General features: G+C 35.7%; 1 protein-coding gene across 1 annotated transcript in view; it reads right to left on the bottom strand.

The window, feature by feature from the left end:
* Positions 1-4,875: 4,875 nt before the first annotated feature.
* The window catches only part of LOC307169919 (uncharacterized protein), a 57,914-nt gene continuing 43,364 nt past the window's right edge, over positions 4,876-19,425 (bottom strand). Inside the window, exons 8-12 of the mRNA XM_079890788.1 lie at positions 9,234-9,365; positions 7,844-8,191; positions 6,721-7,044; positions 6,041-6,085; positions 4,876-5,922 (exon numbers count right to left, since the gene is read on the bottom strand). Coding sequence (XP_079746914.1) covers positions 5,882-5,922; positions 6,041-6,085; positions 6,721-7,044; positions 7,844-8,191; positions 9,234-9,365 — 890 coding nt within the window. The 3' untranslated portion in view covers positions 4,876-5,881. The remainder of the gene's footprint in view (positions 5,923-6,040; positions 6,086-6,720; positions 7,045-7,843; positions 8,192-9,233; positions 9,366-19,425) is intronic.

Genomic DNA, 19,425 nt, shown 5'->3' with positions numbered 1-19,425 from the left:
GCACATCATAATAAGTCAGTTTGTGGACGACACGACTTTATTTCTAAAAGACAAAAGGCAAATTTCCAGAGCGTTGGATTCAGTCAGTCAGTTCTCAAAGGCATCAGGTGTTATATTGAACACTAATAAATGTGAAATTCTAGCTTTACACGACCAACCAGCTCGCTTAACTGATAATATACAGGTTACATCAGAAGTCAAATATTTGGGCATCAGAAATAAAGAAACAAGGGAAAAAGATGAAAAAATATTGATAAATGTAAAGTAATATTAAAGTCGTGGCTGCAAAGGGATATAACAATGTTTGGCAGGACTCTTCTATCCAAGATGGAGAGTATATCAAGAGCCATTTACCCGGCCTTTTCACTAGAAATCTCAAACAACATGATTACATTAATAAATAAGATACATTTTAATTTTATTTGGAAGGATAAATGCCATTATATCTGGAAAAATGACATGATTAAGAGTATTGAAGAGGGTGGCATAGGTTTCTCTGTGATGAATGGTGTCTAAAACTAAAATGGTTGAATTCCTTTGTGTGTCATAAGGACTCTTTTTGGTTTAGCAGCCCGAACGCAATTTTCCAAAAAATGGGGGGAATTGATTTTGTATTGCGGTGTGACTATGATTTAAAATTATCTGATTTCCATCAGCAAGCTCTTCTGTACTGGAACCTCATGTTTAAGCACAACTTTACACACATAATACACCTCTGTGGAACAACAGGTATATCATGAGTAATGGAAAATCCTTGTTTTTAGGAACTTGGATGGGAAAAGGAATATGGGCGTTGACGCATTTGATGGATATTTTTGGTAATTTGTTGAATTACAGAGATTTTTGTGTTAAATTCACTTTCCAGTGCCCAATTAGAGAGTATAATAAAGTGTTAAAGGCCGTCCAGCACCCCTGAAAATGAGGATTAAACAGTTTGTAATGAACTCGAACTCTCAATCAGTAATTCATTAATTTAATTAGTAAACAGTTTAAAGATAAGTTTATTAGAAATGTGTTATCCAAACAGTTTTACTCTGGTCAACTGAAAAGAAAATATGTTGTAAAAGATTTCACTGATGAAGAGGCTAAAAAATAAGGAAGTGGTATTTATCTCACCCAATCCTTCCTAAAGCCAAAGACATTTAAAATCTTGACTGACATTTATCCATCTAATTGCTTTTTACATGAAAGATTCAATTGGGAAAACAATTCATGTGGATTTTGTGAGAGAGAAACTGAGACGGTAGAGCATATTTTCTTTCAATGCGAATTTGTACAAGAATTTTGGATTACATTTCAGAGTTGGTTACAATCTAAAGAGATATCACTTTACCCTTTGAATGTGAGATCAATTACAGTTGGAGTGTTTTTGAATGATAAAAACTCAGATTTGTTGATAAACTATCTGATTGTTTTAGGAAAGCACTTCATCCACAGGTGTAAATATTTAAAGATCAAACCCCATTTCAGTGGATGGAAGAATGACTTGAAGCTATTTGTTAAATCTCTTCATTGGATGACGGATAGAAATGCCCTAAAACTTCTTTACGTTTTGGATTTGTTTAGGTTATTGGACTAAGACCCTCACCACTGTGTTTTTATTTTATTTTATTTTATTTTATTTTATTTTATTTTATTTTATTTTATTTATTTGTTTGTTTGTTTGTTCTATGTTCTTTAAGTGATCTATCAACAAGATTATATATGTATGATTGTTGATTTATGCCTTAATTGTTTGTACTTGAATTATTTATAGCAAAAAAATAAAAAATAAATCTCGTGCCAGAGGAAGCACCTCACGTGATCTCACACAGCAGACCGGAAGCGGAGAAGCGGATGTAAACAAAATATATGTTCTTGGTCCTTCATAACAGGCCATATTCTTGAAAAGAAAAGGAAAGCGAAATCTTTCAAAAGTCATCCTTTTAACATTTAAGGATATTTCAAATGAATGGCGTCAGCGCTGGTCAATACAATGAATCAATGCCATTGACCTCTATGAAGTGAAGCATATCAGTTTCAGCGTTGCTGCTCAGCTGAGCCTTGTAAAGTGGAGCTTAAAAAAATATTTATAAATATTAAAATAATTAACAGCTTGTTTCATTACATCTCTCTTTGAATGAATCCGGATTTTTCTTCTTTTTTTTTTTACATTTCCGTTGAATGAACAGTTTCATGACTCACTCAAAGACAGTCGCTTGCCTCCATCTTGTGGTGTAACAGTGTAACTGCACTGATGACAGCCTCTCTATAACACGCAGAGCCGAGCAATGCCGATCCTGGTGAAATATCAGCAGAAAGCCTCTCATAAAGTGAGATTCGAGGATCGGAACTAACTGTTACATAACAATGGCCTAACAAGCTTATTGTCAGGTTACCGTTTATGTTCTGTTATTATATTTTGTGGACCCTTATTTTGGCATTGTATCTTCTGTTTACTCCACTTTAGTTTCGGTTTCATTACTGAACATGTACTCGTCTTCGGGCCTGCTTAACACTTGTTTATTTGGCAATAAATAAATGAAGATAATACCGAATATCGCGCTGTTGAGTCACTCAAAATGACCTCAAGGGAAATTCCTTCACCGCGACAGCCCTGCTTGTTTCTTATTGGCTACTTTGACAGGACTGACGTAATCACACAGTGAATTTACACAAAATTCTTTATCAACAAATGTAAATGGGGAGGAATAAAAAAAACTAATTTTACTCATTTTAAAATAGAAATAGGCCACTATTTGTATACGTTAAAAGGAAAAATAAATAATAAAGCGAAAGACAAAAAAACAAAACAAAAAAAAACGTTGACTAATTTGTAACTCTTTGTAGCCTACTTATTTGTGGTTATCTGAATTTCTCTCTGCTTTCTCTTTTTTCTTTTCTATTATATTTGTTTATTATTATATTTAATTTTATGTTGTTGGGTTGTTATTGCCCTTGTATGTTCATTGTTTAAAAGATTGCAAGAAATTTTCATTTTATTTTTTATGAGTTTGAGTTTCTTTCTTCTGCTGAACACAAAATAAGATATTTTGAAGAATGTTGTTAGTAATCAATCAGTTTATGAACCCCGTTGACTTCCATACATAGGGTTTTTATCTTACTATGGAAGTCAATGGGGTTCATAAACTGATTGATTTCTAACAACATTCTTCAAAATATCTTCTTTTGTGTTCAGCAGAAGAAACAAACTACAGTTTAGGAACAACTTGAGGGTGAGAAAATTATGACAGATTTTTTTTAACCTCCTGAGTCCCTGTGTCCTCATATGAGGACATTACATTTTTGCCTCTTGACACAATGATAGTCAAATTTGTAAATCTTAGACATGTTGGCCACATTTAGGGACACTGCCCACACCATCTTGTGGTGATATAACAACATTACACCAATGTCAGTGAGAAAAAAATGGCTGGAAAATCAGCAAAATATCAGCAAAACACTTCCCGAAAGAAAAATGACCCAGGTAAAAAATCTATTCAAATTATATGAATGAAACAAATGTATTTATGTACAATACTGTCTCCATCATCATATGGGGATTAAAATTTGACATATTTTAGTAATAGTAGCACTCCAGGACATCAGTAAATGTGAAGCACTCGTTTGAGGACATTGGGACTATATTACGTTATTTATTCTACCATGTGGCTAGCTAAACTTGGGAATTTTTAGACGGATCGCAATAGCATTGAAAAAACAACATTTGTCTGTGTGTGTATATGTGTGTGTGTGTGTGTGTGTGTGTGTGTGTGTGTGTGTAAGCATGAATTATTGAGTTAACATGGAAAAACTGGTTTGCTTTAGTGCAGAAAACTGGTAAAAATCAAGAATTTCAAAATGAAAGTGAGCCAATAAGTGGCCTTCTACTGCTCCCTGCTGGCCATTACCAGTACTATTATAAAAATCAGATTTTGTCAAGTGTTTATCACTTCATTTGTACTGACACTTCACATAATTGCTAGTAAAATGGTAAATTATAGACCCACTGTCCTCGCATGAGGACATCATATGGTAAAACATAGACCCACTGTCCTCGCATGAGGACATCATTTTCTGCAAAAACTACTTCCAGTACAAACATTTTTTTTTTGTTATTATACTTATTAGGTCCAACTTATCCCAAATAGCAAGAACAATTATAAAATGCACACCAGGCAAGCTCTCGGGTCTCAGGAGTATAAACAGATCTTAATTCATAAACATTTTCAAACACCAGTTTTTTATATATCGCTGCCTGCCATTATATTTTGAAGCATATTTATTGTGAATTGTGAATTGACTGTCTGTTAAATGGCGCCTCACTGTGGCCAAACCACGAACAACAACAGTCACTGTAACCAACTTTGAAATGAGCAAACGTGCTATGTTTAATAGTTTTTAGTTTTCAATGAACAGATTGTAAAGCTACAATAGGAGATAAAGTAATGTGAAAGGTTATCAGACAGAGGAGCAAAGAGAGCGACTGGTGAATTAAACACGATGACAGACACTGGAGCGCCAACTAGTGGAGGAGCGACCAAACAACTCATTCTCCGCAATTTCCTTAAAACTGATGCTTAACATGTTGTTATAATACACATTCACACATTATTAATACAGTATCAATATTCTCCCTCAAACTAAATAATGGAAGTTGATTGTGTAATTCTAATACAGACCATTTTTAAAAAGTTTTCTGATAGTTGTGATCCTTTCCTCCGGTCTTTGTAATGTATGGTTAGATTTTATAAAACACATTTTTTTTTTTTGCTGTTTTTATTTATTATCAGTGTAATTTTTTATTTTTGTTACATTGTACCAGTCAAATGTGTTTATTCTGAGCAACTTTATTATTCCTTTACACACAAGTGTGACTTTCTGAAGAACCAAAATGGTGTTTCTCCAGTTTTCCAGTCTGGGAGGATCAGGATGAGCATAAAGCAGACGACAGCCTCAAGATTTGTGTTTGTGGTTTATTTTGATTATTTTATTCAGTAACAGCATGAAGTGAACGCTGTGCGTCCGGCTCAAATCAGCAAATACAAAAGATTCAAGCTGAAGCTTCTCTGATAAAATGAAATAAAAGAACAATCAGAAATCAATAATTTCACACAACAGTGAAAATCATCAACAGAGAATCAGAGTTTATAATTTCACATTCACATCTGATCTGAGAGACACAGATGGGCAGATTCACTTCAGATAATACAAAATATAGATTGATAAAAATATAAGTGCAATTATGTATCATAAAAAAGACAGATTATAATATAAGCAAATAGAGTAAGGCCAAATAATACTAGAGTAATATAAATGTGCAGATAATTCCTGCAATAACAGAGTTTCACACAGAGATGAACAGTCAAAGTCACACTGAAGCTTCTTCAGTTAAACTGTTTCTAGAAACTTCTAGAAGTGAAGAGACTGTTAAAGTATCTAAAGCTCAGGATTAATCATGCTTGTTATATAAAAACACACATTAGTCAGAGAAATACTGGTTTAGCACACACACATTCTTCTTATATAGTCTATACATGACATTTCTCATCAGAGATTTTGTCTAATAGATGCAGAAACAGAAACTGGATTATACAGTGTGTATTATATGAAATGAGTAACAGATGAAATGTGGAGATTTTGATTTACATTAGAGGATCAAATAAAGATGAGAGTTAGTCTAAAGATCAGTGTGAAGAACATAGTAAATGAAATGTGTCTATATGTTATCCTGTTGTTTAACATCACAACATCACACACACACACACACACACACACACACACACACACACACACACACACACACACACAGCTAGATCTCCTTCATACAGGGTTTAGAGACTCACACGAGGAGAAATCTGATTTGATTGATTTTGAATGTTGATAATGTCACAGTCCGGAGTCAGAGAACGCTGTTCAAAGGCACCTCTTCTGGGTTATTTACTGAAAGAAAACACACGAGACAGATCATGTTAAAGAAAACCTTTGCTTTTATATATATAGTAAGGAGAGTTGATTTTGATTTATTATGAATGATGATAATGTTACACTGGATTCATACTTTTCACACTTTCCTCCTCTGGGTTATTTCTGTTATCAGTGGGATCTGAAAGAAACACGCGAGACAGATCATATTAAAGAAAAGCTTTTCTTTTATATATATATAGTAAGGCGTTGTTGATTTTGAATGTATTATTTGCATTTAGATAACTTAATATTTACACAATCAGAATCAGAATCAGAATCAGAAAGAGCTTTATTGCCAAGTATGCTTGCGCATACGAGGAATTTGTCTTGGTGACAGTAGCTTCCAGTACACATACAATATAAAGTGACAAGACAAGTGACAAGTAACATAGGTATAAATAAAAAAATAAAAATAAAAGATTATAAATTATAAATATATAGAAAGTTATAAGGTGCTATAATGAAATGTCTGAGGGAAGTATTGCACATGTTTGTTCCACAGTAGGGGAACATTAAGTGTTCATGAGGTAGATGGCCTGGGGAAAGAAACTTTTCCTGTGTCTGGTTGTTTTTGTGCTCGGTGCTCTGTAGCGTCGACCAGACGGTAACAGTTCAAACAGAATCATTCACAATCACACACACACACATTGACAGAGTCTGTTCTGACAGAAATCATAAAGTGTCATCATACAAACTCAGTCTTTCATCTTAAATGTCTGACAGGGTTGATCTAAAATAAGATCATTATTATACTGACATATTTGATTTACTCACCAGAGACTTTGACCTTGAATAATATAGGTTTGATAGTTCCTTTTTCAATTTTGTATAGCAAATACATTCCAGAGTCTGAGGTTCTGAACTTCTTGATGGTCAGTGATCCGGTCTGATGATTCACACTCAGTCTGCCTTGGAATATTGCAGCAGAAAATGGTGAGATTTTCTTGGTCCCTCTTGTGATTTCAGCTAACGGTGTGTCGTATCCAAACTTCCACTGGATCTCATCATGTTCCTGTATGTTAGCAACACCAGTCTTCAGTTCGACAGATTCTCCCTTCTTCACTGACACAGTCTTTATTTCATTCATCTGAGCTTGATCTACAGAGAAACACAGAACAGAAATCAGAAAAAGAAAATGAAGTAGTAAAAGCAACATGGATAAATTCCTCCATACTAAATACCTCAAATGTACTAATTTTATAAATAAAATTAATGTAATTTCTTATTATATAAACAACCTAAATGATGGTGTAAATCTATAAACAAGTCAAATGGCCTCAGTTCTCATGTGTGTGTGATGTGTGTGTTGGACCAATCATATTCTCTGATTCATGTGTGATCATCAGGATCATCACATCAGTGTTTAATTGTGTTTATGCCAGGAAACAATATCATTTTTATTGAATATCATGTTTCATTGTGGTTTGTTTTACGTTCCTCTTTGTTTTCTCTTCTTATTGTTCCAGTAATAATGGTTTTATTCTGATTAACTCTACACTTTATATATTTATACTGTTGAGCTTGAGAAACTGCAGATCATTTTTACTTTCTATCAAAAGACTGATGCGATTTGATTCAATAATTTTCTTGAGCTAATGTGTTTATGATTAATAATGTCAGATAGTTGTGGAGGTCTTCAGTGGCTCACAAACACACAACATATTGATCAAGTTTAGTGCAAAATAATTAAAACATTAATCAATACTCATTTGATTTTAAAGTGAATGAAATGAAACTGTCTTTATATACAGCATAATAGATGACATTATGCTTCAGTACTTGTGCAGAAGACTGTGCATATAAGAAGATATAACCAAATAAACCCATAATCCTAAATTGAATCAATTCAGCTGATTTAAAATAAAATCAATATTACGTAAAGATTTGAGTTACTCACCAAAGACAGAAACACTGAATCTCTTTATTGAGATCTTTCCCGATCGGTTGATCACTAGTTCATAAACTCCAGAGTGTGTGTTTGTGGTGTTTGTGATGGTCAGAGATCCATTCTGAGGATTCAGATCCAGTCTGTCTTTAAATCTCCCATCAAGAACATCATCATGTACAGTGAAACTATCAGCAGCGCTCTTCCTTTCAGCAATACAAGCGCCTCTAAACATCCACCGTAATTTGTCATCTTTATGTACTTTAGTATCATCAGGGTTTAGAGCGATACGTTCTTCATCAGGGTTTTGAGTGACAGGTTCTCCTTCCATCACTGACAGTATCCTCAATTTATAAATCCCTTCACATCAGCAAACAGAAACAGAGAAACACAGAACAGACATTAGCTGGAGAAGAAAAGCAATAAAAGCAGAGAGGAATAAAATCAACATGATCATTCGCTCCACATCTGACTCCTGCTCAATGATTGATCATTAAACCTGTAAACACTGAATCACACTCACAGCAGGAGACAATATAAACTAACACATTATCTGATATACTTCAACATTATTCATAATCTGTGTTTTTTACCTGTGTGTTTTGTGTTGTATTCATCATTAATTAAGTGCTTCTTTTTTAAAATAAAAGTATCTGCTAAATGTGTAAATGTTGGGTAGTCAGAGAAGGCTTTATTTTTAATCTGATTTTAATCTCAGGTTTTGTTTGATATGGTTGAGTTTATTATTTTAGCATCTGTGACACCCTGAAGCCATTGCTCTGTATTTCCTATCATTTAAATAAATCTATAACTTCTCTATTAAGAGTTTCCATTTCTTTGGTGTGAAAAGCATCATGAACTACTCTGAGCTGGTGCGCTGGTTTAAGATGACCTTTGAACCTGACCAGATGAAGAGTGCACAGAATCTGTGTGAAAGCAGTAAAACACCAGTCAGGAGAGCAGATCAGTTATGATTGAGACACACGTCTACTCAGTTATCTGAATGTGGACATTACACAGAAGTCTATTGTTAAAGCTAGTAATACATACTGTACTTTAACCCAAACCCAGACACCAACACTAACAGAAAACTTCATGCATTTTAAAAAGTGTGGACCTGCTATAAACTTAAGTTCCACACAACAATAAAATAGTTATATAAAATTGTATAAAAATACATTCAGCCTTTCATTCTTAAACAAAACCACAGGCCAGTGCTCTTTAATATCTGTGTATTGATTATGTTTCTTTCTAACTCTGCTTTTATGAGCAAAACCACAACACACACATACAAGTGTAAAGTGTTTGAAACATGATTATGAACAAACATTTTACACTTTAATCTCTACTGTAGCATAATAAAGCTCAGCATTTCTCTTGCTTTATCTGCTGTAATACTTACATTCTTTTAGTTCAGAGATCTTGTGGCGATAGTAAATCACACCAGCAGCTGCAGCTGTAGCTACAACTGCATACACCAGCAGAACAACACCAACACTGATCCCTGCTATAGCTCCTGGAGACAGACCTGGATCTGTAATGATAAAGAGAGAGTCAGTGTGAGTGAATCTGTCAGTCTGATCTATTTAAATATGAATCTGATTCTGTTGAAGGTGAATCATAAATGAGCCTCTAATGTAATTTCAGATATCATGATTCTCCTTTTCACTGTGTTCATCTTCTGTATTACTGTGTTACAGCAGGAGTTTGATGTGAACACACAACTGATCTCAATAAGAACAATACAAACAGTAATTCAGATTAAACAGTTTAAAAACCTTCAGAAACATGACAACAGTCTTAAAGCATTTGCTGCAGATACAGATGAGCTCTGACATGGGTTATGGGTTCATAACTAACAAATGATAAGTGCATTAGTGTCTTCCAGTTTTTCTTCAAATTTACCTTCTTAGTTAGCAGTCTGGGAAATTATAAACACATTTGTGATACAAATAAGAAATTCATACAAATAGGGGTGGGCGATACAGCAAAAATATATCTATGTTTTTTCAGGCAGGATCACAATTCACAATCTTATGATTCTTTTTCATGATGGTTTTTAAAACTATTTTGCAGGTGACTGAGCAGTACAAGCCCAACTAATTTCCCTATTTTAGAAATTTAGCCTTACAAGGTAATAAAATATAAAAGAAAAAAGAATGACAAACCATTTAGGCCAAAGTTGGGGATGGGCAAATTTGAAAAACTTATTTCACAATTTAATTTAATTATTTTATCATTGATATTAAAATTAAAATAAGAACAAAAGAAACTACACATATTAGGGCAAATACAATATAATATAATATAATATAATATAATATAATATAATATAATATAATATAATATAATATAATATAATATAATATAATATACAAATGAAATAAACAGTGCTTTCATTTTTTTAGCACTTCAGAATTTGAATAAACAAATATAAATATTAACAACACTATATATTCAATTTACATAAAACCCCAAATCTAGGAACATTGGGACATTTTGTAAAATCCATAATCTGTGATTTGTTAATTCTCTTTAAAAATATTTTCAAAGTTTTCACAGATCCATTTTAAGTGTATTTTGTAAATATAAACATATTTTGATTTTGTTGGCTGCAACAGACTCAAAGTTGGGGCAGAGGCAAAATAAAAGTGAAAAGATTATAGAGTATCAGAGTTAAACTGCTTTGAAACAGCCCAGAATGAGCAGGTGAATTGAACATAGGCGAGGATATCTCGATTGATTGTAAAAGGAGCTTCTCAGTCTTTGCGATTTTGTGATAAATATAATGAGAATTGTCAAACAATAAAAAAAAAAAAATCACATTTCTCAATGCAAGATTGCAGGAATATAGGTCTTTCAGCATCCAGCACACATAATATTATAAAAAGATTCAGGGAATCCAGAGAAATCTCAGTCTGTGTAGGGCAAGACAGGAGACCTCAGTTGAATGAGCGTGACCTTTGACCCCTCTGATGGCACTGCATGATAAACCGCTACTGTGTTAAATACAGCCACATGTTACTGTTGTCACTTAACACAGTCTAAGCAAACTAAGCAAACATCTGTTGTGGTAGACAGAATCAGTGCAAACAGCATGGGTGACTTGCATGTGTGTGAAGGTACGATTGACATGGAGGCATATATTGGGATTGTGAAGAGACATATAATGGTATCAAGATGACATCTTTCCTAGGAAGCAAGATAATGCCAGGGCTCAATCTCCACAGGCTAAAACTGAGTGGTTTCTAGACACTCTACATCCCTGTTTACACCCGGTATTAAGATGCATTTGGGCTGATCGGATCACAAGATGACGATGCTAAATACAGGCGTAAACGGGGTCTAAAAAGTTTTGAGCTTTTCCACTTTCTTTTTTCTTCAAATCTTTTTTTTAATTCTCAAGTATTTCAGCAGACAATTCTTTTAACAGAGGGTTTTCACAGAAGTAAATTACAGAACAAAGAAATTTAAGAATTACAGAAAATTTTCCCCATACCTCGTCAAAAGCCATCGAGTTCTTTTTCAAATTATACATGATTCTTTCCGGTGGAATATAGGACAAGATTTCATTCAACCACATATTGAAGCAAGGGGGTGTAACACTTTTCCATTTCAGTGCGATACACTTGTTAACAGCCATCAAAGCCATTTTAACAAATCTAATATTGTAGAAAGAATATAGAGGTAACATAGATTCATCTCCAAGTAGAACCAGTCTTGGATTTAAAGCCAAGTCAGAACCAATAACTTTTTCAATAGTATCTTTAACAGCTTTCCAAAGGTCATCCAAATGGGAGCATGACCAAAACATATGAATAAGAGACCCAGTCTGTGTTTTACATCGGGGACATAATGCTGAAAGGTCAGGGTTCATTTTATTTAGACGCTGCGGTGTATAATACACTCGATGAATCAAATTGAATTGCTGCAGTCTATGACGACTGTTAAATGAGAATGTCTGACTCTTTTGACAGATTGCTTCCCATTGTTCCTCTTTAAAATCAACCCCCAGGTCTTGCTCCCATTTCAGCTTGGCCCCCACTGGGCCACAAACCGAAAGCTTCAGCAACATTTTATACATAGTTGAAACAAATTTCTTTATATCTTTACCCACAATAAAGGTGTCTAGTTCCAAAGGATAAAAAGATAACAATTTACCTCCTTGCTGAACTCTAATATAATCTCTAACCTGTAGATACTTAAAAAAGTGCTTGGATTCCAGAGAAAATTTTAACTTTAACTGTTCAAAGGGTAATAATGACCCTTTGTCAAATAGGTCACCAAATACACAAATCCCTTTTCTATACCATAACAAGCACAATTCATCTTTTAATATCTTGGGTAATGCCGGATTAGCGTAAAAAGGGGTATCTGTGTATATTTTTTGAAGGTTTTTAGTCCTTTTCCTAATATCAGACCAAACTTTACACCCCTGTAGAACAAAGGGATTATTAAGAGTTCTTTTAAAGGTATGCACATAAGGGATATAAGGTAAGCTAGAAAGAGTAATATCTACTAATTGATGTTGCTCTATTTGTCTCCAAGAAGGGGGGTTGTGTCTATTAATTTGCCAAGCCCATATGACCATTGATTGTGCTGCTAAATAATATAAATAGAAGTCAGGGAGACCGAGTCCTCCCTCACATGGGTTCAAACAGAGGACTTTCAATTTTATTCTTGCTGGCTTACCCTGCCATAGAAATTTTGTTATTAAGCTATTTAAGTGCTTAAAAAAAGATTGAGGGACATGACAAGGGAGAGTCCTAAATAAATAAAGAAACCTGGGGAGTACACTCATTTTAATACAGTTTACTCTACCTATTAGTGAAATGGGCAGTGTTTTCCATCTATCTAACTCTTGCCCCATCACCTTCATCAAAGGGACATAGTTTAGCGCAAATATCTGGTCTAACTTATTTGAAATTTGTAGGCCAAGATATGTTAAGCTAGTATCATTCCATGAAAATGGTACATTTAATTGAGGCATAACGTCTGCAAAGGAATTAAGAGGCATAATAATACTCTTTGTACTGTTTACCTTATACCCCGAGATAGAACCATATGCCTCTAGTATATCGGCCAATGCAGGGAGAGATGACTCAGGCCTGGTTAAAAAAAGCATTATGTCATCAGCATATAATGAAATGGTATGTTCATCATTTCCGACTACAACTCCATGGATCTGTGGGTTTGATCGTATTGCAATAGCTAACAGTTCAATTACCAAAGTAAAAAGAAGAGGCGAGAGGGGACACCCTTGTCGGGTTCCTCTTGTAAGTGGGAATTGAGAAGAGGTATCGAAATTTGTAAGAATTGATGCCTTTGGATATTGATACAGAGTTTTAATCAACGCCATAAATCTGGGACCAAAATTCATTTTCTCTAGAACACAGAATAAAAAACTCCATTCGACACGGTCAAAAGCTTTTTCCGCGTCCAAAGAGACAGCTAAGACGGGTACATTAATTTTTTTTGAAAAATGAATAATATTGTAGAACCTTCGGATATTATCATAAGGAGAACGGTTAACGACAAACCCAGTTTGATCCATAGCCACCAGTTCAGGTATAAGGGAAGCCAATCTATTTGCAATAACTTTAGCTAAAATTTTATAGTCCGTATTTAATAAAGAAATTGGTCTATAGGAGCCACATAGATTAACTTCCTTCCCTGGTTTGGGTAACATGATAATCAGTGCTTGTTCTAATGTGTCAGGTAATTTCCCATTATATAAAGTCTCCTTATACATTTCTACCAAGGGACATAGAAGCTTTGGTAGAAACTTTCTATAAAAATCAATAGGGAATCCATCCTGCCCAGGGGCTTTACCACCTGACAGACTACAAAGTGCCCTTTGAACCTCCTCCTCAGTAATATCAACTTCTAAGCTTACCTTATCCTCCTCCGATATAACAGGTACGGATAAGGAGTTTAAGAACATTTTTATTGAAGCTAAATTACTCCCCTGAGAGGAGTATAGGGACCTATAGAACTCTGCAAAGGCAATATTAATTAGCTGTGGGTCCCTAGTTATCGAACCATCTTTTTGTTTAATTGAGGGGATTAATTTACTAGCATCATCCTTTCTAATCTGCCAGGCAAGTAAAGAACCAGACTTTTCTCCATGTTCATAATATTGCGCTTTAGTTCTTAAAAGAGCATTCTCTGCTTTGTGGCTAATAATGATATCATATTCAAGTCTTTTAGTTTTTAACTGTAGTAAATATTTATCATCCTGAGTTTCTATGTGTTTTTTTTCCAGGGTAGAAATAGCCAACTCTAAGGAACTTAATTTCCAATCATTCTGTTTACGTTTCCTCGATGTATATGAAATAGTTAAGCCTCTTAAAAAAGCTTTCAAACAGTCCCAGATAACTAATATGGAGGCAGTGTTTTTATTCAGTTCTAAAAAGATCTCAATGTTGGTATTAATAATGTCAATATATTCTAAATCATTGAGAAGGTAGTTACTGAATCTCCACCGCTTCTTTCCAGCAGTTTGTCCATACTTAACAAGCATCACTAGCGGAGAGTGGTCAGTGATTACTCTTAAGTAATCACAAAATGATACAAGATGTTGCTTCCCAGAGTATATATAGAATAGGTCTATTCTAGAGTAGCTATTATACTTGTGAGAGTAAAAAGAGTATTTCCTTTCATTTTCATTACGAGCCCTCCAAATATCAATAAGATTATGGTAGGCCATTTCTTGTATTAATACCTTAGCTGCAGCTGTATGTGAAAACCTATTAGTAGCCGATCTATCTAATATACCCAGGGTCAAATTCAGATCACCACCAATTATAAGTTCGGAGGAGGGGTAATTTAAATTCAAGAACAAATTGTAGAAAAATTGTGGTTCATCAAAATTTGGTCCATAAACATTTACCAAAACTATTGGTTCTGAGGCTACATAACCCCTTACTATAACAAAGCGGCCCGCTTTATCTTTAATTACTCTGTCCTGTTGAAATTGTACTTTATTACTAATCAGTGTAGCAACCCCTCTTGCTTGAGAAGAAAATGAAGAAAAGAAAATCTGCCCTTTCCATTGGCACCCTAATTTAACATGGTCTGCTACTGTTAAGTGAGTCTCTTGTAGGAAAATGAAATCAACACTCTGCTTATACAGAAAATTAAGATTTTTTTTCCTTTTCAAAGCTTGATTTAACCCATTAACATTCCATGTCATATATTTATACTGTATAGAGCTATTCATAGCTTAATTGTGGTCTTTAAGTCCACAATTAAGCTTTTCCACTTTCAACCACTTCCAGAGGTATACAAACACAATCAACCATATTGCTTTCATAGTGTATTTGCTCATGTGGTGAATGTGATAAAACAGCCAATATTATGGGAAGAGCTCTAGCCAGACGGGATTTAAACTTTGTCAGCTGAAGTGCAGTGCCGGCCCGAGCCTTTTTGGGGCTCTAAGCAGAATTTGATTTGGGGGCCCCCTCCCACCACGCGGAGTCACATGTTTGGCAATTATTGGCACAAATGTCACGCTATAATGTTACATTATAAATTAATACAATGAGGTTATGTATTAATACAAAATAAATACTTAATAAAAAAAAGATACTTAAAGTTTTAACTTTTTCTTTACTCTTTTACTAACTCTTTGAAACTTCTGAAAACAAACTGTCACAAAACATATTAAATACATTATTTGCAAAATATCCTCCAAAGTTTTGCAACACTTTGCAGTTTGAATGTCTTGTATGAACTGATGGAGTATGTTTTTATGTTTCCACTGTGCGATTGTGCCTGCGCCTCACACACACACACACACAATGCCAGCATTGCAATCTTGACATCGCAGCCTGTTCAAAGCCGTAATAAAATATAATAATAAAATAGTCAACCTAACATATAAAAATTACAGTGCTCTGTTTAAATAGTCAGTATTACAATTCGTACATTCACGATAAGCACCGCTCCACTGTGATGTTTCCAAGCACATTTTTGCGCATGTGAAGAGGATGATTTTTTCCGTCGATATTGGAATGTGGGTGAAGTTCAAAGCCTATAATAAAGAATAGTTTAGCATCCAAATACATCGCAAATGTTGAAACATTTTGATTCTAATGAGAGAGATACGTGAGCCCAACACTGCTTACTTTCACTTTCGCTTTAAATTATTTTTTTATTCCTGTTCTGTTCTGAATATCATTAAATTTAAAGGATAAATCATTGATTTAAATGTCAATCATCAATCATTGATCAAATCCAATTTTTGTGGCATGGCTTAACATTACCGTGACTTTGCGCACAAATTGTCTATGCACGCGAGGTTAACACTGGCAGACACAGCAGCAGTTGTGAAAAAAAAAAAAGTGGACTTCAGTTCGGCCTTCAATACCATCATCCCTGATCTTCTCACAGCCAAACTGACTCAGCTCTCCATGCCATCCACAATCTGTCAGTGGATCTCCAGCTTCCTGACGGACCGGCAGCAGCTAGTGAGACTGGGGAAACTCACATCCAGGACCCTCACCATCAGCACTGGCGCCCCCCAAGGGTGCGTTCTCTCCCCACTGCTCTTCTCCCTGTACACTAATGACTGCACTTCTAAAGACCCCTCTGTCAAGCTCCTGAAATTTGCAGACGACACCACTGTCATCGGTCTCATCCAAAATGGTGACGAGTCTGCTTACAGACTGGGGGTTGAACAGCTGGCTGTCTGGTGCAGTTATAACAACCTTGAGCTGAACACACTCAAAACAGTGGAGATGATCGTGGACTTCAGGAGAAACACCCCAGCACTCCCCCCTCTCACCATCATGAACAGCACTGTGGAAGCAGTGGAGTCATTCAGGTTCCTGGGCTCTACCATCTCTCAGGACCTGAAGTGGGCAAATCACATTGACTCCATTGTGAAAAAGGCCCAGCAGAGACTGTACTTCCTTCGCCAGCTGAAGAAGTTCAATCTGCCACAGGAGCTGCTGATCCAGTTCTACTCAGCCGTCATTGAGTCTGTTCTAAGCACTTCCATCACTGTCTGGTTTGGTTCAGCTACCAAATCGGACATCAGGAGACTACAACGGACAGTCCGGACTGCAGAGAGGATTATTGGTGCCCCCCTGCCAACCCTCCAGGACCTGTACTCTTCCAGAGTGAGGAAGAGAGCAGGTAAAATCATCACAGACTCCACTCACCCTGGACACCCCCTGTTTGAACTGTTACCGTCAGGACGGCGACACAGATCACTGGCCACAAGAACTTCCAGGCACAGGAACAGTTTCTTTCCACAGGCCATTTCCCTTCTGAACACTTAACATGCCCCCCAAAGCATATGCCTGTAAGTGCAATACTCCCACTGTCTAGTGCAATAAACTCAGGTGATATTTATATCTATATTATTCATACTACTCAAAATACTGTAAATATGTTTATAATCTGTAACATGCGCTAGACTCCCACTGTCTAGTGTAATATTCTCTAATTCAGGTGATATTTATATTATTCATACTACTCAAAATACTGTAAATATGTTCATAATCTGTAAATGTTTATTCAGACTAAACCCAACTGTGACCCTACTTTTTTACTTTTATACTATTTTTATTTATTTTTTATATATTTTCATTCTTAGAATTTGTATTACTATGTTCTTGTTGTATTTGTATTTGTATTTGTATATGTGCACTGGAAGCTTCAGTACCAAGAAAAATTCCTTGTGGGTGCAAGCACACTTGGCAATAAAGCTCTTTCTGATTCTGATTCTGATTCAGTTGTAGGCAGGTATATTGATCATGAAATCAGAATTTTCTTGTCTTGAATCATTCATTCATTCATTCATTCATTTATGTCACTTGTTTAAAGGTATAGTGGAGGATTTTTTTCTTCCGGGTGGATCATCTAGGCCAGTGGTTCCCAAACCTCTCCTGAAGGACCCCCAACACTGCACGTTTTCTTTGTCTCCCAAATCAAACACACCTGATTTAACTCATCAGCTCATTAACACATGGGTTAATGAGCTGATGAGTTGAATCAGGTGTGTTTGATTTGGGAGACAAAGAAAACGTGCAGTGTTGGGGGTACTCCAGGACAGGTTTGGGAACCACTGATCTTGACTAATGGTCCTCCTAATTGTCAATCATTCTGGTGATATGTTTACGTAAGGCCGTCGTACGTGCTCGTCCCTAGATAAGTTTTCGCTTTCTGCGCATGCGCACTTTCTGGTGTATATGTGTGGTGAGCTTGAGCTATGGTTTAAGCCATTCATTGAAGCTCGCCATTTCACCGGGTCCTTTGAAAATGTCTGAGGGTCGCAAGAGAAAATGTTTGTGCGACCTGTATGAGAAGAAGAGAAAGGCCTCAGAAGAGAGAAACAAGATCAAGGTGTTTTTGGGAGATTGTTTCACACGATGGCGTGCACTGAAAACACAGGTTGGGCTTCCCACTGATGCCTCAGTCGCGAAGTTTCTACTCGACAGGTAAAGTTTGGCATGCTATTTGGAGAAAAAGTGCAAATCTTCTCTTGGAAAGTAATCTTGTATGAGCGATGCCGACAGCAACTTGTAAACAGAGCGTGCACGAGGAGAACCTCGCACACGTTTAATAGGCGTTCCCTCTCGGGAGCAGGTAGAGTGTTGCGCATGTGCATTTTTTCAAAAAGTGGAGAGGGCGGTTCTTATCTAAAATTCAGGAAAATCCTCCACTATACCTTTAAGTTAATTAATATGTAAAAAAAAAAAAAAAAAAAACTCCACTGGGGGCCCCCTGGCCACCAGCAGGTAAATGTAGGAGCAGAGGTAAAGTAAGCAGTGATGGACTAAGATAATATTTCATATTCCATCCCAGACCACCTCCACTGCTGCCATCACTACCATCCTGTTCATGTAAGTCACCGGACAGCTATTCTTGTAAGTTAACCCTATTAGTTTATGTAACAGGTACCAGACAAATTATAAATTAAATTAAATTTAAATTATAAATACCATATGAGCGGGGTAGGGCAATGTCTATCTATAACATATTAAACCGTAAAATGGCCGTAAAAGCATGATATACAGTTGATACAGGTTTTCACAAAAAACAAAAAGTTTTTGTGAAACAATTATTGTTATTTTGCTCTCTCGCTGCCACTGACTTGTGTGACTTGTGTTTCAGTGAGTAACTCGTTATTTCTGAGATGCAGGTGATTGGCTGAAGAGAGTGGTTGCACACCTGAATGTAATCATGACGCTCTATAAAAGAGATGGGAGCGTGGGGCTGAGCTTGTGAAGAGATTGGGGCTGTTTTCGTTTGCTCTGTACTTTGGGTCTCGTGTCAAAAGGCTATCGGAGAACTCGTGAAATGTGATAAATATGGGAGATCACCGCTGCCTTTTTATCCATCTCCTTTGGGATGGTTGTTGTTCTTGGAGGTTTCATGAACTGAGAATGGTTGGACTGTTGTCTTTCATAAATGCAACACCTTTGCATATATCTGCTCTGCTGACACACTGATTACCATTTATACTGATCTTTAATGTTGTTCTGTCTTATACTGATAAATAAATTCACTTATTAATTGGCTGTGGTGTGTGTGATGACTCTCTTATTTTGTTGCGATTCAGAAGAGATCGTAACACTTTTTTT

Source organism: Squalius cephalus (assembly GCF_949319135.1).
Source record: "Squalius cephalus genome assembly, chromosome: 13".
NCBI classification, from domain to species: Eukaryota; Metazoa; Chordata; class Actinopteri; order Cypriniformes; family Leuciscidae; genus Squalius; species Squalius cephalus.
Note: the sequence above shows the minus strand (reverse complement) of the source record. Positions and strands in the feature narration are given on the sequence as shown.